Source organism: Empidonax traillii, unplaced genomic scaffold, assembly GCF_003031625.1.
Source record: "Empidonax traillii isolate 1590-97213 ecotype Southwest subspecies unplaced genomic scaffold, ASM303162v1 scaffold172:size1107868, whole genome shotgun sequence".
In the NCBI taxonomy this organism is placed as follows: Eukaryota; Metazoa; Chordata; class Aves; order Passeriformes; family Tyrannidae; genus Empidonax; species Empidonax traillii.
The window spans coordinates 256,712-278,356 of NW_020955365.1; the positions used below are offsets into that span (position 1 = coordinate 256,712).

Below are 21,645 nucleotides of genomic sequence, written 5' to 3' on the forward strand. Positions count from 1 at the left end.
GGGAAATATGACAGCAGAAGTGAATGCTTGTTGACATAAGGGATTTACTGAAGAAGAAAGACAAAATGCCTTTCAAAGGGCTCAGTTCACTGAAAGAAAGATTTTTTAACCCAGGAAAGGAAGAGGTGAAGAACACCATTAGTGACTCGCTGGGGAATCTGAGAAGGTAAAATCCAACAGAAAATTCCCAGATGCGTCCATCGCTTCAATTTATTAAGCAAAATGCAGTATAGAAAAATGTATAAATGTGAAACAGAATTTAGAGTTGTAAAATTAATATCTGAGTTCAGAGGGTGAGACACCTTACTGTAAGACAGATGTAGAAGGAGTACTGTTAAAACAGCTTATGACTATAGATCAAAGAATAGTTATATTAAACAAAAAAAAAGGTGAAAATATGTTATGAAATAGTGTCGTAATATTGCAATGAGCTTGAAAAACTGTTTAATTAAAAAATTTTTAAATAATTACATATGAATAATTCTGTGGTTTAGCATGCATGAGAAAAAAGTAATGATTTAATGGGAACTAACACTCCCAAATGATGCCACTCCTGAATGGCATCTTGACTTAATGTTTCTAAATTACAAGTTTGGGGGATTTTACTCTTGTTCTGAGTCAATAAGAGAAAATGTATTAAATAGAGATGTGTATGTGTGTGTTTACTGAGACTAACAAATTAGAGAGAGAAAAAGGAGAAGCGGCTGTTTGCTAGCAAAAAAAAGATAGAATCTTTAATCTTTAAAGATTTTCATCTTAATCTGACAGTTTTATGAAACAAGAAATGGAGGAGTTTTATTTTTAGATAGATGAAAATCTGATGTAACAAATGACCAGTTTCATAAAGGGAAAGAGATTTCTCATTTAAGTGGAAGATTATTTCTCTTAGTAATGGCCACTGACAACACTTATTTGTGTAATCAATAAATGAGAACCGGAGTGTTCAATAGCATTTCTTAAATCTTTGTGAGGATCGGGACAACATTTTAACTGAAAGTGTTTCTAGTGACTGAACTGTATTTGCTTTCATATCTACCCCTTTCCCTTCTTATAGGAATGCTATTTTGATTTGAGATACAGTTTTTGGCACATATAAACATGTCTCTGATAACAAGAAAATGTGTAATAATTTACATATATCACACTACAGAATATTTATGCAAGGGAATAAGAATGTACACTTTTAAGAGATGCATAACATGAACTGTTAGATTGCTAGTTACTCTATTTCTGGATTATGTGAACAAAGTATTTGTGTTCTACACAGTTTCTACTTAACTTTTTTTTTTTTTTTTACCATTTACAGTGTTATAGATGTCATCTGACATTTTACTTTTTTAAATTTTACAATACTCTACAGTAATTCCAGGGAATCAGTTTTTCTTTAAGAACATTGGATTGAGTCACTTACTCAATGATAAATTTTCTTTGCTGTGGTCTCTGCTGGCCAAATTTGACCAAAACCATGTAGGGTTTCTATCTAGTGAGTATGTGATGTGGCAGTACACTGATTTCACTTTAAACTATCCAGATTACTCTCTTCTTGTAGCCATGTGTCAAGGATATAATTTTGATTCCTACACAGTTGATAGTTCTGGCATCCAGCCTTGGCAATACTGCTACTGAATCAAATTAAATCAAATACCATTTGAGATACAAGACCGTTTGTAAACCTAATTATTTTCTGTTTTAAATATACATATCCCGGTGCCTTCCTTAGATGTACTAGCCAGCGGGGGAAATAATCCAAACTATAAAGTCTTTTTTACTATGTTTGCAATCAGATCTAAGTAATAATTGCTGCAACTTCAGCAGTCTTGAAGGCAATATGCAGCCATATTTGAAGGTTTCTGTAAACAAATTAAGCATGCATGTTTTTAACTTGAACTCTATTCTCTACAGCTTAGTCTACAAATGAAAGCATACACTTGTGTTTTTACATGGTGTTAAAAAAAACATTACCTGTACATATGTATCAGCTGCAACCTTGACTCTGCTCATTATCCAATCCAATCTGCTTTAATTTGGTGTAAATCAGCAAAGAATTTGGTTTCTCTTCTAGCATTTGATAGATGATGAATTATATCAATGGGTATTCTTGATTAGGCCTTGTAGTGTGATTTCACTGACTGCAGTGTGTTCATGTGGGGTCAAAACTACCAAAGTGAATAGAAAAATACTTTTTAGTTTTGGTAAATATTTTTAATGCAACATATTTTTTTTTTGGTCTTGATTAAGTATATGCAGTGAGGCAGCAAAAACCAAAATTTAAAGGATGCAAGGCTTGGGTGAACAAATATCAGAGCTGTGGCTCTGTAAATATTATGTTTTGCAGAAAAGAAAGCTTTTCATGCAGAGCTTCTTGACAGACACAAAATCTTTGGTCCTTCTGTGAACTTAGTGCAGTTAAAGAAATAGTCATGAACTGAAGTAAATCGTAGACTCTCCCTGCTTAAGGATTCCAGGAATCTTAGGCCAGCTAAAGGCAACTGTGCAGTTACTGATGAAGTGAGAAATAACTAAGTGGGTTTACAACTAAATAATGTCACTTTTCATGTGAAAAGTTGTACAGGCCATGTCACATGAACTGTATGAAGTCTGGTGTAACTGGCTGCTGCAGATGTTGCTTGGTGAGTTAGCCTAAATTACTAAAAGCTGCAACTTGGAGGTGAGTGATACACCCTTGCATCAGACAAGACTTCTCTGACCGTGCTGGACTCTCAAATTTTCCCTTTGCATACAAGTAGAGGGAGAGTTTAGTGCCTCCCAGACCACTGTGAGCACAGTGTGGGGTGTCCAGATTCAGCTGATTTATGAGTTGTGTGAGGCGCCTTGTACAACAGGGTTAGAGCAAGGGCACAATGCACACGTGCGGTGCTGCAGCACCCAAAGGGCATCCGTCCCTTCAGTGCACTGAGACTGCGCTGAGCAGAAACTGTAAGGTTGCCCTGCAGCCTGGGAGATGCAGTCCCTCTATGTTTGAGACATGCCATGAGTTTCATGGAAATACTATGCAGAAACCAGCAAGAGAGGTCCCCTGCACTAAGTTAAGAGAATTTGCCGGTCTGTACTGGGATTTGGTACCAGTGCATCGATTAAAGGATTTGGTGTGGAAAATTTTCCCCTGGGAAAATCCCTGAAGAGTAAATAAGATCCCAGAAGTTTGTATCTGCTTTTGAAAAAATTATATTTTTCAATAATCAGTGTATAGGTTTCTGAAGTTATGCAGGGATCATCATAATTACTGAATTAGTAGGTGTGAGGTTTGAATATTGTGTAGGAGGGTGCTCCAACTGCCTGTGAAAGACTACAATACCTGGTTAAATCCATTCTAGATTCTGTTTTAACACATGGCAAATACTAACATTTGCTTGTAGAACTGATAAGTTTTTAATCAAATTAAATTAAATTGTATGATTCTAATCTACCTACTTTATCAATTGAAGAAAGAACTAATTCCTGTGCTAAAAGTCACATAAATACAGATTGCCAAATGTATATGAGCTCTGGGGATTTTACTTATTACTGGTAGGAATTTTTGAAATTTCTTTAATTCTTTCAAAATTCTGTATATGCCAGAGTAGCCATTTAATTAAAAAAAAAAAGGAAATTTTGCATACAATAATTATGACATTTAGGCACAGAATATGGATGCAGACATCTTCAAATAGTTTATCTTTTCTTACTTGGCAAGTATTGTATGTTTGATGAAAAAAGGAAAAACTTACATCTAAGGAGCGAACATTTCCTGTGCAGCACAATGCTCTTCTGCATGGGGCAGGTAATTATAGGAGGGCACTGGCCCTGAAGCAGTATTCTTCTAAATCACTGGTGAAAGTTTTCAGTGACGCTACCAAAATATATGGACCAATTGGAAGATATATTTTTCATCTTTTCATGGAGTTGCCATATCTTCATTATATACCTGTTCAGCAAAATAAAACCAAAAGCTAGGTCAGACACTGGCTCTGTGAATGTCTGCACTGCTCTAATGCCTATGTTTTTGGACTGCTGTTGCAAAATAGTTGTCTCCAAAGCAAACCTGCTATTAATCTTTGGAGGTGTAAAATATAGTGTATAGATTTGGTGTCATGGATCAGTGCTCAACTTGCTTCTATTAATTAGTCAAATACAATAGCAAAGCAATTAATTTTCCTGTAGAGACAATATTGGTCTGTAGTGTTAGTCTTAGCTCACCACTTTTAGCAGTGAATTTGGAGCAGAATGACGTTTTCATGCCTATCTGAACTGACAGCCAGCTGAAAACATCCAGCTCAGAACAGATGTTTTATCTTTGCATGATGTATCTATATTTTGTCAGCTGCCCAAAATAATGAACCAATTAAAGTCTGACATCTCTTTTATAAACAGAGCCCAGTAAAGGTACAAAAAAATTAAAAATTGTGCTTTGATTTTATTCAATCAATATCTTAAATTATTTTAGAGGAAGACTAATTTATTTCTTGCAGTTTGTTAATCACACTTTTGAGATTACATCAGTTCTGAAAAGTAATTATTCAATTGTCTTTTCACTTCCGGAGGTCTTTATTTTTGGTAATTTATTCTCTTTACATGTACCTATATTAACACACAGAGCATGGAATATATGGTGTCTCCTTTTTAAAGTGCCTGACTGCATTACTCTCTGTACTCTCATTTCACTAACAAATGCTGTTTCCCTGCCAGTGAATCATAAGTTCTCAGTCACCCTCAATAACACCACAGCAATATCATGTTTCCTGTGTTACCTTGCATTAATGCAAACTCTGCTCCAGCCTGACCATGAGCTAACGATCACTTTGCAGCAAGCACTGGTTTGAGAAAGGGATCAAATCCAATAATTCTTGGAGTTCCCTTTTGACCCCGAACACTGGGATTCTAGTGTTTCTTGAAAATGCGAGCTGACAGCCTGAAACATACTTTTTTTCTTTTTTGCTAAGACTAAGGCTGAAGTAGTGGGTTTATGATATGTAAAAAGGAATGATGTAGCAAATGATGCACCAGTTAGCTCTAAAGCCTAAAAGTGATGAGATTTTTAAGTGGAACTTTATATGGGAAAGATATATTTAAGTCCACAAGAAGCTCTCCAGGAAGCTATACTTACCACCTATATTTGCAAACCCTTTAGTACAGAGTTCTAACTATTAGATTACGGGTAGTACATTAGACTTACAGCAACTGGAGAAAGCTGTGATTAAACTAACCCAAAAAAACCAACCAGCTACTGTGTAGGTAAGTCAGGTGTAACCCATCCATGTATAGTTTGTCAATATTTCTTTATAGTCTATTTCTATATGGAAAGCCAGAATGCCTTAGATTTAAAATGCCCTCAGCCGGATGTGTGAAAGAAAGAAATAAGTTACTCCTTATCAGAAAAGAGCAAATGAAATAATTTCCTCATCTTATTTGGGAAGCTGGGCTTTCTTTATGAACTAACTGTTCAGATTTTCACAGTACTCCATGTAACTTCATGGCAGACACAAAAGAAGCTGGATTCCAAGCTCACTTCTTCAAAGTGATGCCAAAACTGAAAGGCTTTGTGATGTAGCTACTGATCAAGGTCTCCCTCAGTAAACACTTAATGTTAAGACAGTGGATAGTGTTTAGTGGGTTAGTCATGTACTCATGGCAGTCATGTCCTTAAGAGTTTCAGCATGTCAGAAAACCCCTATCCTGCATTTAAAACAAATACTTGGAAAGTTAATGTTAGGAAAGGAATTATCTAGCTCTGGTCTGGAGGGTATTTGTTTAGTTCTTTTGCACCTCACCTTTTCTACTAGAGACTTTCCACAGTCCCTGCAACATGATATTAATAACCCTCATCAGACTGGGAGACCAAATTAATTTTTAATTGCACTATCATGCAATTCCAAATTCCATGGAAACACCTTTTTTTTTTTTTTTTTTTTTTTTTTTTTTTTTTTTTTTTTTTTTTTTTTTTTTTTTTTTTTTTTTTTTTTTTTTTTTTTTTTTTTTTTTTTTTAATATGAACCTCTCAGCTACATTGCTTGTAGGACTAGTAAAGGCTGGGTAAGCAAAGCTGGAGGAGCTGCACTCCTATGTTAGTAGCTGGTGGGCAACCTCTCACAGGCTTTTATAGCTGGGTGTCATTTGCTCCTATCCTGAGTAAATGGGAGAGCTTTGAGCCCTGGCACCTCCCCTCCCAGTTCCTCCCAGCTGCACTGCAGTTGCCACACCAAATTTGATCCCAGGCAAAACCCTTTCAGCACTGACTGCTGAGAAATGGTGAATCAACAGCCCAGAAATTCCCTGTCTTCCTTCAGATCTCATTTAACAGTAAATATTTTACACAAAGGGCAATATGTTCAACAATAGGAGTTGCATGGATTCACTATACAGTGGCCTAAGTCCTTGTGGTGAGAGAGATGTTTCAGAGAAGGGTGAACAAGTGGCTTCAAATCCCTTTGGGAAGAGAAAGTCTGGACCTGTCTCTTCCAGGTCTTAAGTGGGGGCTCTGATACCAGAGACTGTTTTCCTCTGCAGGACAGCCTTGATTTTAGTCTCATTGAAGAAAAGAAATTCCAAGGAGTTTTGGGTTGAGCAAATCCATTATTTGTGTTGTATTTACCCTTTTCTTGAAATCTATCAGGAGATGTGCTTAGTAGATCTAATTACAAAATTGTGGTTAATGTCATATGTATACTTGCCTAAGAACTGGTGGAATTTATCACAGCAGACATCCGTTTAGTTCTCATAGTTATGCTCATGAATAGCCTGTGAACACTTTTCCAGCTAGCTGTCTGGCTAGATGGCTCAGATTTACAAACTTCAGAGGTCATTCATGAAAAAGTGTAGTCTCTGGTAGCCTTTCACAGCCTGCCCAGCACTAACCCATCATACCACCAAGAGACAAGCGCCTCACAAAGGGATGAGTTAGCAGGTGACAGGAGCACGTAACTGTCAATCTACATTTCAGCAAATTTTACTGAGACAATAAGGCATCTTCAATTTTTCTTTCTTCACCCGTTTAGGAAAATCGATGGCATCAATGTAGAGGAGGATCACATTGAGCTGACAGAAGAGGGACGGCCCGTGCAGGCAAGCACCCGCAAGCCAGCGCTGTGTGAATGCTATTGCTGTGGGCTACCCAAGCGCTACATCATCGCCATAATGAGCGGTCTGGGCTTTTGCATCTCTTTCGGAATTAGGTGCAACCTGGGTGTTGCCATTGTGGAAATGGTGAACAATAGCACCGTTTATGTCAATGGGAAACCAGAGCTGCAGGTGAGAAAGCATCTTTCTTTCATCTTCTGAGCAGATCCCATCTGCAAAAATCACTGAAGTGCCACATAACGAAGTGGTGTGTATACACATGTCAAAAATCTGAGGGAGGGAGATACATAAATCTCGATTCACATAGATGTGCAGGTACTTAATTCCTATTTATGTGATCAAGTCACATTAAAAATCTTTAAAATCTGAGGATTTGCAGTGTCATAGAGAGGATGTAAGTAGCAGAAAGGAGAACTGAATTAGCTTGCATGTCTAACAGGTCCCTCATCTTTCAGTTGCAGACAGATTTTGCTGTGGTGGCAGAAGCTTTTACTATTTACTGTCTCTCAGGGAAACATGCTCTGATGCTGCTACAGAAGGAATTATTAGTTGTTTTATGTAGGGTTGCACCCACTCTATTCAGATGAGTGGATATCTTTCCAGATCTTAAAGCAATCACTGGGAATAAGGCATTGGGTTATTAGCAGTGTGGACTGCTGCCTAGAGGTGATTCAGAGGTCGGTACTAAGCTATCTTCAAATTTGCAGTAGATGGCATGTGGTCCACAGCAGATGCTTACATACCTTTATCAATGCACCCAAGTAACTGCAGGTTCAATCTATACCTTAGTTTTGCCTGTCTGCCTTGGTATGTGGCTGTGATGTCACGAGTCTCTTAATGGACTTTATGAACATTAATCTTTACATTTGCTCTACTTGCTGACTCACTTTTGATATCTTATGAATATTTTTGTCCTAACAAATTCACAGGAATATTGACTCTTGAATGAAATGCTGTGCAATTATTCATCAGCTTTTCTCTCAGATATTTTAACTTTTGGTAAAGAAAAGTTCAGAAAGTATCTACAGTAAATTACCAAAGTTAAAAGTATGCCTGTCGCCATTACTCATGATGATAGGGACTATTGATCTGCAAAGATCAGAGATGATGCTTATGATTCTAGGACTAGTGATAAAATAAATCTTTTTTCCCTTCCCACATTATTCCATGGCCACTCCTACAGTGTTTTACTCTCTCCTTCCTAGCTATCAAGCCGAGTATTTCTAATCAGACTCAATAAACCCCCAAAAGATTTACCAAAGTGAATGAAGAATTTCTTAGTGGGGAGTAGCTCTGTAGAAAGGGACCTAGGGGTCCTGGTAGACAACAAGACCAGTCTGAGAGGACAGGGTACTGCTGTGGTAATGAAAGCCAAAAGGATGCTGGGTTGCATCAGCAAGATCATCACCAGCAGAAATCAAGAAGTCAGTATGCCACTCTACTCAGTTTTTGTCAGGCCATGGCTGGAATACTGTGTTCAGTTTTGGTCCCTCCTGCACAAAATAGATGTAGACAGGCTGGAGAGCATCCAGAGAAGATTAATAAAGGACTGGGAAGCCTGACCTGTGAGGAAAGGCTGAGGGGGCTGGGTTTGGTCACCTTGAGAAAAGAAGGCATAGGGGAGGCCTTATCATTACACTCCAGTATTTATTATTATATTTCTTTTGCCAAGAAAGAATGAAGCAAATAGTCCTTGAGATCTGCCTTCTAACCTGGTATTCCATGGTTCTATGATTCTAGTTCTTCCTCAGCTGCAATTTCCTCTGACCGGCTCCTGCTTAGACTTGCTGCTTGATTTGTATTTGTTCAGTATAACCCCTGCTCCCTGTGATCCTGCTGGGACTTCTTGAAGCAAGAGACAGGATGTGCCTGCATAGGTTGGGAGGCTCAGAAGACGTAGTCTCAGGAAATTGGGATAAATTCCTTTCACAAATCTAAACTTACACTGTTTGGGCATGAGCATCTCCTGAATCAGAAACTTTTTCCATGTCCCATGGTGTTTCTGCCTTCAGAAACTAACACTACCTAGAAACTCATCTGGAAATCACCAGCAGAAAATTAGGTATTTGTACAGAAGTGTAGCTGAACACAGAAAAGTGGGTCTCTTGTCAAAATGCATGTTGATGAGGAGGGAAAACATTTAGCCCTCCGTAGAATTATCTGGCTAATTAATGCCATCTTTCTCCCTGCAGGTCAAACAATGAGCTGTTTTTCAGTTTGTTTGTTTGGGAGAAAAAAAATCAATGTACTGGGAAAACCTGTTCTTTTTACATGCAGGGAGTAATACCAAAAAATGAGATATTAAGGTTTATCACCATAGTTGTCATTTCTCTGTGGTATTTTAGTGACAGTTTTAATCCTGAATCCAAAAGACATTTGTGCTGCTTCCCCAGATCCTACTTAGCCACCTTTCCTTGCCATGTGATAGCATGAAAATTATCATGAAGCAAAACATAGGGGTTTTTTATTGCTTGAAAAGAGTTCTTCAGAACTGAGGGCTCATTGAGAAAAAGTTGACACTGACCTTACAGTAGGGTGTTTATACTGAGCCAGGTCCTTTCTGATCTCATAGAATGGTGGGCAGGAAGGGCACCTTGGATCCATCTTCCTTTTCTTCAATTTGTCTATGTTATGCCCTGGGATTTGGCTATCCCTCTTCTGAACGAGGTATGTCAAACAAAGTCATCACAAAACAGGGGAATCCTTATTTTGAGAAGACTGAAACTACTTAGTATTCAAGGACGAGGATGGTGAAAGTGTTTCTGTTGGCTGCAGGCATTTTTGTCTATGAACCACCCATAACCAGCCTATGGCTGGTCTTTTGCATCCAAATCTAGCCCTACAACTGGAACCACTGTTAATAAAAGATAAAATAGTCACTAGCTAGTGTTATCTAGTTTTATTTTCAGATTTCCTTGTCCTCAGGTCTTATGCCTTTCACCCCCCCACCTTCTCTGCTCCCATGCCACTTAGTGCTGATTGTGGATGGTCAGAGTTTGGCCCTGTCAGGGAGAACCATGGATAAGCCTGACCAGGAGCTGAGTCCAAAGAACTTAAGCAACCTTGATAATACTGGGAAAATAGATTGAAATCTAGCCATAACATTGGGCTAGAAATAAGGAAGGGTTTGTATTGATTCTTAGACTACAGGTATTGGATGAATCACTGACACACAGGGATAATGGTCTGACTTACATTCCCAATATGATCAGTCCACCAGATCAATTGCTCAAGACCACCAGGGTTGGACATAATCTCAGCCTCCTGCTCTGATTTGCCATTGGAGTGTGACTGGAGTGACCAGGAAAGGCAAGTCATCCCAGGGCTGAGAGATTCTGTGACTCCTTGGTAACAAGGTGTTGGAGCACAAGGCAGTTCACTAGAGGGAAAGAAGTGAAGAACAACAAGCTCGGGAGCTCACGTGCCAGAACAGTGACAAACATGAATTACCAGTTTGCCACACTTGGTCACTGTTATTTTCATCTCAAAAGCAGGGAGAGTGAATGGCACTATAATACCTAATGAGGTACCATTGAAAGGCTTCAGGTCCTTCTTATGACTCAGAGCAGGCTCAAAAGCAAAGGTTTCAGGATGAAGTGGCCCAGGTGCAAGCAGTGGCAAGTGGTAAAGATGAAGGTCCAGCGTTAACTACATTCTGGCTGAAATTTTTCACCCCTCTTATCCACTTAACTGAAAGCTAGGAAAAAAAATCAGCAATCTCACATGGAAACCAGATATCTTTCTGCCTTAACTGGGGGTTTCAAGCTCAGCAACCCCAAGCAGCTAGATTAAAGAGGCTGCCTTGATTTGGAGGATGGTGTGACTTCTGTGTAACTTCTAAACAATAGTTATCTTCCAATGAGTATGCTTCATTTTACAGCATTTTCCCCATTTCCTTTAAAGACAGCCCAATTCAACTGGGATCCAGAGACCGTGGGACTCATTCATGGCTCTTTTTTCTGGGGTTACATTGTGACACAAATTCCAGGAGGGTTCATTGCAAACAAACTGGCTGCTAACAGGTAAGAAAAAAATAAGCAAAAGAATTAAGCTTTAGAGCCTGATGACTGTTTTATACTTCTGTTTAAATGATGATTAGCAAAACAGTGAATTAATGTGTTTCAGTGGTTGTAACATTTGTCTTTTTGAAATTGTTTTAGTGCCTTTTATCTTGACTTAGCACCAAACAAGAATTTTCCAACAAAATTTGACCTTTCTGCTTCAAAAATTCCATGTGGACTGAAGCTAGGCATGAAGGAATTACAGAGTTATTTATGTTCTGAAGTCACAAATTTATCCTAGTGCACACAAATAGCCTGGCCATGGCTGGATCCAATACTGACTGTAATTAGGATTGCATAGGACTTGTAATAGAGCCTTCTGTTTCCTGTTTGGTGACCTTTGCGCATCTATACAGATTTCTTTTATGATCAGTGTGTTTGTCGGCTGATTTTCTTTATTTTTTTTTTTAATTCAATTGCTTTAGAAAATGTGAGTGGGAAAAGTGGCTAATTTTGTCAACAGTAACTTTGGTTTTGGGCTTTACTTCAAAAAGCCTTCAGAACTTGGAACATGATCTCTCAGAAGAGAGAGGGAAGTTGTCTGAAGAGAGCTGGTTGTGAATGAGCTCATGGGATGTGCATGTTCTGGACATTTGGGATTTTTGGATTAAAAAAACAAGATGATTGGTACTAATTTCGTTCTCTGCAAACAAGATGTGATTTAGCTAAAAACACTGTCAGAATTGGAAAAGTGTTTAGCACCATTTATATGTTGTTTTGCTCCAAATCAAAGTGCTTTGCTCACTGCATTCTGAAAAGAGCTATAGAGGTTGCAAGACTGCCTGAATGTTCTTCCCATCATACGTCTTTGCAGAGATTAATCGAGAACAGAGTCATCCCATAGAATTGCCCAAACTGTTCAGTCCCAAATCCCCTCTGTCCATAACCAAAAGTTACTCAGAGTTCAGTTTGCACTGCTTCTTCAACACTGTCAGCATCCTCAATTATTCATTTCTCTACCACGTAACACTGCCTAAGCAGAGTATTTTTCCATCTGCCGAATAAGACAAGCAAATTAGCTAAGCTTAATCATTTCCCCAGCCTTCCTAGTCTTGCCACCAGCTTTTGCAGCAGAAGGGCTCCAAAACACAGATGTGCACACTGTTGGCTGAATAATTCAGCATATTATTAGTTTGGCTTTTCTTTCCTTAATTTACTTGCGAACAGTAAAATTAACCATGTTTACACTGTAAGGCAACGTATTCTGTCAGCAGACTACTTACTTAAGTGCATGTTTCCAACTCCATGTAATGCTTCACTCCAATATTACATTACAGATTTGATTGTTATAACTGGATTTAGGAATAGAATTTGCTGAGGAAAAAAATGGCTCAAAAGATGAGCTCGAAGAGAATTTCTTCTTGCAGTAATAGGATTCACAGGTCTGGCTAACTCCATGTTTTTCCTTTATTTCTTATAAAGCAATTTCAGCTTAGGTAGATTCACCAGTGATTGTTGTTTCAGAGGGGTCAGTTGCTAAGACACAGGATAGGAAACCAGGAGTTTTGGGGCCAGGGAACCCACCACCCCTGGAAAGACAAATGCTGTCTTTTGTATCATCTGTACCTCTGGAAATGAGATTCTATCCTACTACTGACCTACTACAGATTTAGGTAAAAGGCTCTTTTGCCACTTGTTTAAGCTGTGCAACCTTGAACATACATGGACGCCTCCACCCTGGGCAATTCTCTATTGTACATAATTATCTGTAATAAATGTGGGATTCAAATGGATCTCAGAACAGCTGAAAATATTGAGTACTTTATGGTTTTACAGTAAAACCATCTAACACTATGTAATTTGCTCTATACATTCATACAAACTGACGTAGGTTAGCATTCCACCAAAAAGTTCATAAACCATTCAGTGACACCATCCCTTTGACTTGCTGCTTATCCTCAAATGTGCTTCTAAATGCAATTTCATCATTGTTTGGTGTATATATGAAACACAAGGCACCTCTTGATATCAGCGTTCAGTAAGAGCACTCTGCTGGGCAGAGGAGTCTGTTGCTGAAAAGGTCCATTTTGATCCCAAAGAGGCAGCTGCCTGAGGATCATGGTAATGAGGAGAGAAGAATACGTGAATGAATTGAAAAGAAACTGGAATATTTTTAGTCAAGGTGGAGACCAACTTCTTTGGGACAAATGGCAGTGAACTGCTGAAAAGTTGCTGCCTTTTTGTGGAAAAAATACTCAACCTTTTAAATAGTAGCAGAAGAGTGACTGGTTCAAACTCAGTGTAAATGATGCATTTATAATCAAGGCACATTAAGAGCTGGTGTTAAAAAAAGAAGTAGCAGAGATTGGACACTCAATCTTTAGAGCTACCTGTTTGGATAATTAAACACATTCTATTTCTCACAGTTTATTCTTTCATTTGTGTATTAATTTACATGATTTGCTGTAGTTCCATGAGTCAATAGCATTATGATAATAGACTTGATATTTCTATTAGTGGTAAGAAAGCAAGTTGCAAAAGTCTTTTCTTCACTGATCATAATAGATAAGTAATACTTATTTCTCAGTTAAATGTTTACTTGGTTTTGAAAGCAGTCTTCTAAATGTCAAGATATGACTGTGGCCTTTTTATTCTAGTCATATTTTCAGACTGGTTTCTATGTAGATCGGTTCCCTTGTCACTTCTCTCTGCCAGCCTACTCAGCCTCTTTGCTATCGCACTCATCTGTTTAGTGCTTTCTTGTCACTCAGATAATGAGTTGGTTTTGTCAATAGCTGTAGAGAATTTAGATAAAACAGTGTTGATCTCTGACTGTAGATTTTTCACACTATAATAGTACCGTTAATCCTACAGTAAATACTAAGACCAGACACAAAAATGAAGTCACATATATTTCCTGTGAATAAGTTTTCAAAAAGAGACTGAAAGGCAAACAATTGAAATCCTTATTAAAAAAAAAAAAAAAAAAAAAAAAAAAAAAAAAAAAAAAAAAAAAAAAAAAAAAAAAAAAAAAAAAAAAAAAAAAGAAAAAAAAAAAAAGAATTGCAACAAAAAGTTTTAAAAGTCTATAAATATTTTTAAGTGGAACGTGATAAACAGCTATCTGTAATAAGATCTGTTTATGTCTTTGCCAGAAAAAATCAAAATGGAGATAAATACTACTGTTGTCCAAACCACAATTTCTGATCAAATATCTGTCTAATATGATTCATATATCACAATGAAGCTTAACTTGTCTTCCTGAAATGCCACACACATAATAAGACAATTCAAAGCCTATCAAATGTCACTGAATTCGAGTGGTCTGAAAAACAAACATGAATTACAGTTCTCAAACAGCAGCATGCTGGTAGCTAACATCAGTGTTGCTAGGAATTGGGGGCCCTGAACAGAAGAGGCTGCTTTATTCCCAGGGTGTCACCTTGAGTCTTGGAGCAAGGCAGGGCAGCTTTGGGTTGATGTCCCATGTCCTTGTGCTGTGGTCTGCAACTTTCTAGCTGCAGAAAGAAAAGTCTCCCATACAAAGGCTGTCCACAGGGATCCAGGCATGGCTGCTTGCAGTTGCAGGCAACACAAAGAAGACAGTAAACTACTGAAGATTAGTAGTAATCCATTCAATTTCAATGGTGCTTGGCAATTGTGGAGAATTCTGCCAGTTCTGATATTTTTCAGTGCTATAACAGGATCTCAGAGGGGATCTTCATGTATATAAACTTCCACAGATGTTGTAGTAATGAACTCCTAATGTTCAGAGCGTTCATGACACAGCTATTGAATGAACCCCATTCATTGCACAGAAAGGAAACCTGAGGCTTCACTCAGCCAGATGTGAAGATATGTGAAATCTAATCAAGCAAGTACAGCTCATTCCTTCTACTGGTAGTCATTTCAGTGACGGTTCCAGCTGGTTTTTCCCAGCCCATTTCTTGGTTTCCAATGATGTTTTTCATGATGCAGCAGTCTCAGTTTTCAAATGAACTTCCAGACGTCCTTTCCAGGCACAAGCTGGGAATCCAGGGATACTCTTCCCTTGCATTGCAGCATCAGTGCCTGACAAACCCAGAGCCTATGCCACACTGAAACAACTGCCTTGTAGCCCAGCTGTCTTCCCTGTCTAGTGTCACTGTTGTTTATTGTTGACACTGGGCACTAAGTGTGCACCTGTCTTCAGTTAAATACAGGAAAGTCCATGTCCGTGTTGGGAAAAGCTCCCACAGACTGTGGTGAGTGCAGCAGACACAGCTTTGAGTGCTACCCTAGGGCCTCTGAGTAGCCTGTACTTTCAGGACTGCTGTTTGCATCCATTACTGTTACACAGAGGTATCTGCTGCCTGTTTCTCTAACATGCTGACCTCTGGGAGGCTGCAAATGATTTCACAAAGGCACTGAGGCCCAGGTACATTTAAATCCTCAAGTGACTTGTGCCCAGCTGCAGCAAGCACTCTTCCCAAGCAGAGTAACAAAATGTTTATATTACGTTTTTCCCAGAATTTGTCTTGTAGAAATGTCCCTTCTATGTCATAGTCATAAACGACATTTGTAGCTGTTATTTAGAGAACTGATGTTGGAAAGGAACTGATCTTAAGCAGCCCTGTTACACACTCCAGCAGCGGCAAGTGGAACTAACCAGCTCACTCCCATGTTCACAGAGGCACTTAAACCAGGTCTTACCTAATTTAAGTTAAACCCTCTTGTTATAACGGAATTTAAGTACTTCCTGCTGCTTCCTAGCAATACTTCTCTCAGGTCAGGATTCATATAAACAGTATCTCCAGGACTCCAGTACCCACATCCATATCTAATCCTCTTGACATAAATAAAGTCCAGCACCTTTGTTTGAGCAGGTACAAAAATTCTGTTCCATTCAGAGAAGAAAATGTATAGACCATCTGAGTATTTATCCCCTTTTGACAATAAGGGGAATTCACAAGTATTTGGGTTGCTGAGATGGTGGTAAGTGCAATTGTCTCTGCAACTGTAACTGAAAACAGTGTCAATTCTGAAAAATGGACAATAATTTTATTCCCTTTCATGGTACTTTTCCCCACAGGGTATTTGGAGCAGCTATCTTTCTAACATCTACATTGAACATGATCATCCCTTCTGCAGCAAGAGTGCATTATGGCTGTGTGATGTTTGTCAGGATTCTTCAAGGTCTGGTGGAGGTAGGAGCACTCACCATTTTGATCCTTTCAAACATGGTTTGTTTTTTGAGATTTGGTTCTAAAAAATTGTAAGATCTTTTTGATCAAGCTTTCTGATCAATCTACAGTTTACCTTGCCACTCATTTTTAGATGATAATTTTTTTAATCATGCTGATTTATATCTTTAAGTTTACTTACAAGTGAAGAAAAATTTGTTTCTGGTGCTGCAGTTTGATCTATTTTAGTTTACTTGTGCCATCCACTGCATATGCTAAACAGCACTTTTACCTCAGAATATATTACTATTGAAGTACAAAGTAATCAAGATCAGTTTGACATCTTCATACCCTAACAACTGAACTCTTCCAGACTTATCTAACCCTTCCTACATCATTCCATGATGGCAAACAGCTGGACAGTATGGATAGTATGAGCAACTACTTTACCCTTAGGCACATGGTGTGACTCTTGGGTATGGTCTTGTGCAGGGCAAAGAGTTGGACTTGATGATCCTTGTGGGTCCCTTCCAACTCAGGATATTCTGTGATTTTGCAATATTTCAAGTAGAATGCAGTGAAAACAAATCATATGATCTGTGAAATGTCTGCCAGGGTGTCACCTACCCAGCCTGCCATGGGATGTGGAGTAAATGGGCTCCGCCGCTGGAGAGGAGCAGGTTGGCTACCACATCATTCTGTGGTAAGTTGATAGCTTATGTGGTTTGTGTACGTATATATTCCTACTGGATTTATTTCATTAATTTCATTAGTTTAAAGAGAAATGCAAACCCACTACCTTTTCCTAAAAGTGGCTTGTACTCTAAGCTCAGGAACCTGAGAGTCCTTGTTTCATATGTCACCATTTTATCATTTGAAGCCAACACTCATAATGGCTCTCATAGTAAACTAAAATGGGTCTAGAGGTGTCACATGAAAGAAATTACACTGTATTTTTTTTATCTGCTCCATCCTTAGGCATTCCATTTATTATACATACTGAATGGATGCTCCTAAACAAACACACACTCAAATATTATCTTAAAAGAACTTTAGGCTGGCTTCTCAATATATTGCAGTGGAGATGATGTAACTTCTTGCCAGTAGCTGTTTTGCTTCATTGTCTTTTGAGTTATGGTCAAACACATACTTTGGCCTTTTCTCTGAGTCCCTTTCCAATGCTGACAGCTGAAGATGAATGTCTGTAGGAGAAAATGTTCAATAGAAAATGTGAAAGTCATAGGAAAAAAATTCTGTCCATCAGCAGTGGAGTTGAAAGGCTAGGGAAAATACAGCATTGAAAAACAAGATAAAGGAGAAAAGGAGAAGTGAAGCAAAAGGAAAAATCCTATGTTTGTATATTATGGGAATTTTATTTTTGTTACAAATTACTTCAGGATTTAGTGATTATTTAGGTGTTTCCATTTTTTGCAGAAGAACAGATCAAAAGAAGTCTCTCAACCATCAATGCTCTCTCCTTGAAAGATAGAGAAAGATCCATCCTTCAGCTCAGGCATTTTAGTGGCTAGAGATCCCTGAGTTTTGCACTTGAAAGGTGCATAGTAACAATGGAAAAATTATTTAATTCCATATTAACCAGGTTCCCAGTGTCTCTATCTACATTCTGGCCTGGGGCTTTTCTATTGCTGTAGGAAAAATGAATTGCGTGGAGATGAGAGGGAAGGATCATTTGAACCATTGCAGAGAAGTATCTGCTAATGAGTAGATTATTAACAAGTGTTTATTAATTAACTATGTAATACTCTCAAAACCACAAGTTTCTCATTTCCTAGAATAATTCAAAGCAACACTCTTCACTTGTGAAACCACTGGTACCACCTTGCACTGAAACCTGATGTCTAGACTGCACTTAAATACTCATCTCTTTCTACAAGTCACTTGGAAATATATTTCACCATTATTGTATATTTCCCAATCAGAAATCTTGGCACAGATCATGTTTTTATGCTTTCTTTTTCTGTCAACATTTGCCTATTTATTCGAGCTGTTTGTTTATGCCTCTGTTATGAACTAAACATGGCTACACGGACTCAGGTTTTGTTTGAACACTCTTTCCACTGCTAGGCCCCGTGTGGTGATAGATCTAGAGCCATGACAAGAGCCTCCCTGAATATCTGCAATCATCAGGATTCCTTGGCACCAAGGAAGACTTCCAAAACTTGGGTCATTAATTTCTCCAAAACTCACCTCATGTACCATGGGGTTATGTGGGATTTCCCACTTGAGTGCATACATACAGCTTATGCCTTTGTAATGGTTTGTCATCAATCTTGGATGTGCAGATCCTATTTACCTACAGGGCACAACCCTTCTAACTGCAAAATGAGACTGGATATCTCACACCAACAAGAGTCAGTCCTTCCCACCACCCCAAGCAAAATTTTGGAGCTTCCATCCCATTCTCCATGTTCATAAAAAGTCGGCCGAACTTGTCCCTCTGGTTCTTCCTCCATAAGCACCTGTCTGGATCATCTGCTCTGAAAGCTGGGCACACCTATCATGACTGACATGTTTCACTAATCCATTTTCTCCTCAGGGTCTTATGCAGGTGCAGTGGTTGCCATGCCACTGGCGGGTGTGCTGGTACAGTATATAGGATGGTCATCTGTCTTCTATATTTATGGTGAGTTGTTTAACATGAAGGACCTCTGCCACTAAACTGGTAGTGCCAGCTGTTTACTTAAACCTGCCTAACAAGTATGGATCAGAGTTGTTTTGATGAATGAAAAGGTTGCAAATGGGTATTCCAGTTTAGTCTCTACATACTGCAGATTCTGAGAGCTTTCATTTTGCAATCATCTGTTACAAAAGGTTGTAAAATTTTAAAAATTGATCAGGCTACAGCTCATGGTCACCCAGTGGCAGGGCTGGATGCAGTTGCAGAGGCTCCTCTGTAGCACAAACACTTGTGTGGTATCTGCCCCAGACGCACACTAGCAGTGAATGCTAGAGCTTTTGCTGCTGATGGGGAGCCAAATGTCTCTGAAAACTTCTGCCCCAAGAAATCTTCCCTGCGCTGCCCATCTTCAAGAAAACAACACCACCTTTACAAAGTGGTCTCCCACTACACACGTATGGCCTTAGTGCTGATCTGTTGTGCCTCTTCCCCCCGTCCACCCAGTATGCAGCAGAGCTGTCTCCAACCTAGCCTTGCACATCAGCGACCCAGTTAAGACAGGTTTTCTCTGTTTTCTCTGGAGATACAGGACACACCACAAGATTTGCCATCACCATCTGATTGTGAAATCCCTTTATGCAGATTTTGATCAGGTTATGGCCTGTCTGCTTTTTTCCTTCCCCTGGTTCTACACAGAGCTTTCCTTCTGCCTTTCCTCTGTCCCATGCATAACGTAGTACAAGCAACAAAATACTCAAATGCTTTGCAATCAGGTTTACAATACACATAGAGTTAGGGAAAGTACTTTGTTACTTCTCTGGGCATAATTTCTGTGCAGGTTTGGTTTAATTGACTCTTGGAACAAACTTCAAGACTTGCAGATACTGAAGGCTTTATTGGCTTTTAAAATCAAGCTTTGCTATTCTGGCCTCTGCAGGAATGTTTGGGATTGTTTGGTACATGTTCTGGTTGCTTCATGCCTATGAGAGTCCTGCTGCACATCCAACAATAAGCAACGAAGAAAGAATATATATAGAAACAAGTATAGGAGAAGGAGCTAGCCTGGCTAATGCAAGTGTAAGTAAAAAAATGCTTTTCTTATTATAATTTGTGAGCACTTTGTACAAGATAAGCATAAGACTGGATGGATACTTTTAGCTGAGTAAGAGTGGCAGAACTAGTTTCTGTTGATGTTTAGGGGCTTTTCCTTTTATGAACATTACAGGATCAGGTTCATGCAGCTGGAGAGGATGAGTACAGCAAAAGGAAAACACATAATGCTGTTTCAGCCCATGGCTCATAGAGCTTCCCTGATCTAGGGAGGGAAGAAACATAAATTCTGGTCTCCTGCTCTTGAGTAACTGTCATGCTTGTTCTAAAATACAATAATAGATTTAACTAAATAAGAAACCTGGCTGCAGATGTTAATTTATCCATCTGCCTTTTGAACTCTTCTTAAGGATGATTGCAAATCTAAAAGTTTAAGGACAGGTTTTCTGCCCTGCTCACTCTCACACCAGCTCAGGTCCTTCCGTAAGGCTCCTTATCCTCTCACTGAGAAGATCCTGGAAGATCCTGGAAACTTTGAGCTAAAATCTATTTTTCCATCAAACTTGTCTCCTTTCCCTGAGGTAACTTATTTTTGCTAGTGGTGAAAACCAACGGTGTTTCTTGATAAACTGTTCTTTCTTGGCTTTTAGTCTTGAACATTCTGGAACAAAGTAACTCTGAAGTAAAATACTAGGCTCTGCTTTTGAGCATGCTCCTGAGGTTTGGCTGAATTCAATCAGGTCTTGGCTGGAGACACACATCGTTTTTCCAGATCATGGATTTTCCTTGCTGTATGGTGGTTTTAAAGCAAAGGACACTAGTACCACCTTCATGTGGTGGTACACACAAGTGCAGGTGTATGGCTGCCTGTAGAACACAGCTTTATTTTTAAAAAGGAGAATGTCAATATATGTTGCCATAGCTACATATTTCACCTTCTGATTTGAATTCTATTGCAAATGAATAGTTCTCTGAAGTGTGTTTTATTCCTCATATATGGAGTACTGGAACAAATATAGAAACTGAAAATGCCAAAAGCAAGTTACAGAAATTAAATTGTCTACCATAAGCCTTTTTTTTCTGAACTAAATTAAGTTGAAGCAGGTAGCTGCTTGTTGCTGTGCCACTGTATGTCTCCTAGCATGGATAACACTTTTTTCACACTGCTTTCAGGAGAATGTCTCAAATTATGTAATGCCAAAAGGGGGGAACAACACAAGGTTTTCTCTACTTTTCTATTACTGATCCTGTTATCCTAATAGCAGGATTCCAGAAGACCTCATGTAATTTCAGTAAGCAGGGCAATAGTGGTGCAGGATTCATCTTAAAAATCTCAACTATTCTAAGAAAATTTCACTACCTGTTTTTTGCCATTAATTCAAGAGGTATATTTTGCTTGCATTCTAAGTGATCTGCAATGTAAGTTGCATGCAACGTACTTGATAGGCCTGATCAAAAAAAAATGAGTCCTTTATTCTGCCTCTGTCTACTCAATTTTTGTGTGTTTTGTTTTTTTTTTCCCTAGAAATTTAGTACTCCGTGGAAGAGATTTTTCACTTCAATGCCAGTTTATGCAATCATTGTGGCAAACTTCTGCAGAAGCTGGACCTTCTATTTGCTCCTTATAAGTCAGCCTGCTTACTTTGAAGAAGTCTTTGGATTTGCAATAAGCAAGGTAAATGTGTGGGATGAAGCTGTGACCTTCAGACCTCACCCTAGG

General features: G+C 38.8%; 1 protein-coding gene across 1 annotated transcript in view; it reads left to right on the forward strand.

The window, feature by feature from the left end:
* The first annotated feature begins 20 nt into the window (after positions 1-20).
* Positions 21-21,645, forward strand: part of SLC17A8 (solute carrier family 17 member 8) — a 30,059-nt gene continuing 8,434 nt past the window's right edge. The window contains exons 1-8 of the mRNA XM_027885784.1: positions 21-166; positions 6,993-7,245; positions 10,978-11,096; positions 16,147-16,261; positions 16,853-16,940; positions 18,795-18,881; positions 19,813-19,952; positions 21,451-21,600. Coding sequence (XP_027741585.1) covers positions 24-166; positions 6,993-7,245; positions 10,978-11,096; positions 16,147-16,261; positions 16,853-16,940; positions 18,795-18,881; positions 19,813-19,952; positions 21,451-21,600 — 1,095 coding nt within the window. The 5' untranslated portion in view covers positions 21-23. The remainder of the gene's footprint in view (positions 167-6,992; positions 7,246-10,977; positions 11,097-16,146; positions 16,262-16,852; positions 16,941-18,794; positions 18,882-19,812; positions 19,953-21,450; positions 21,601-21,645) is intronic.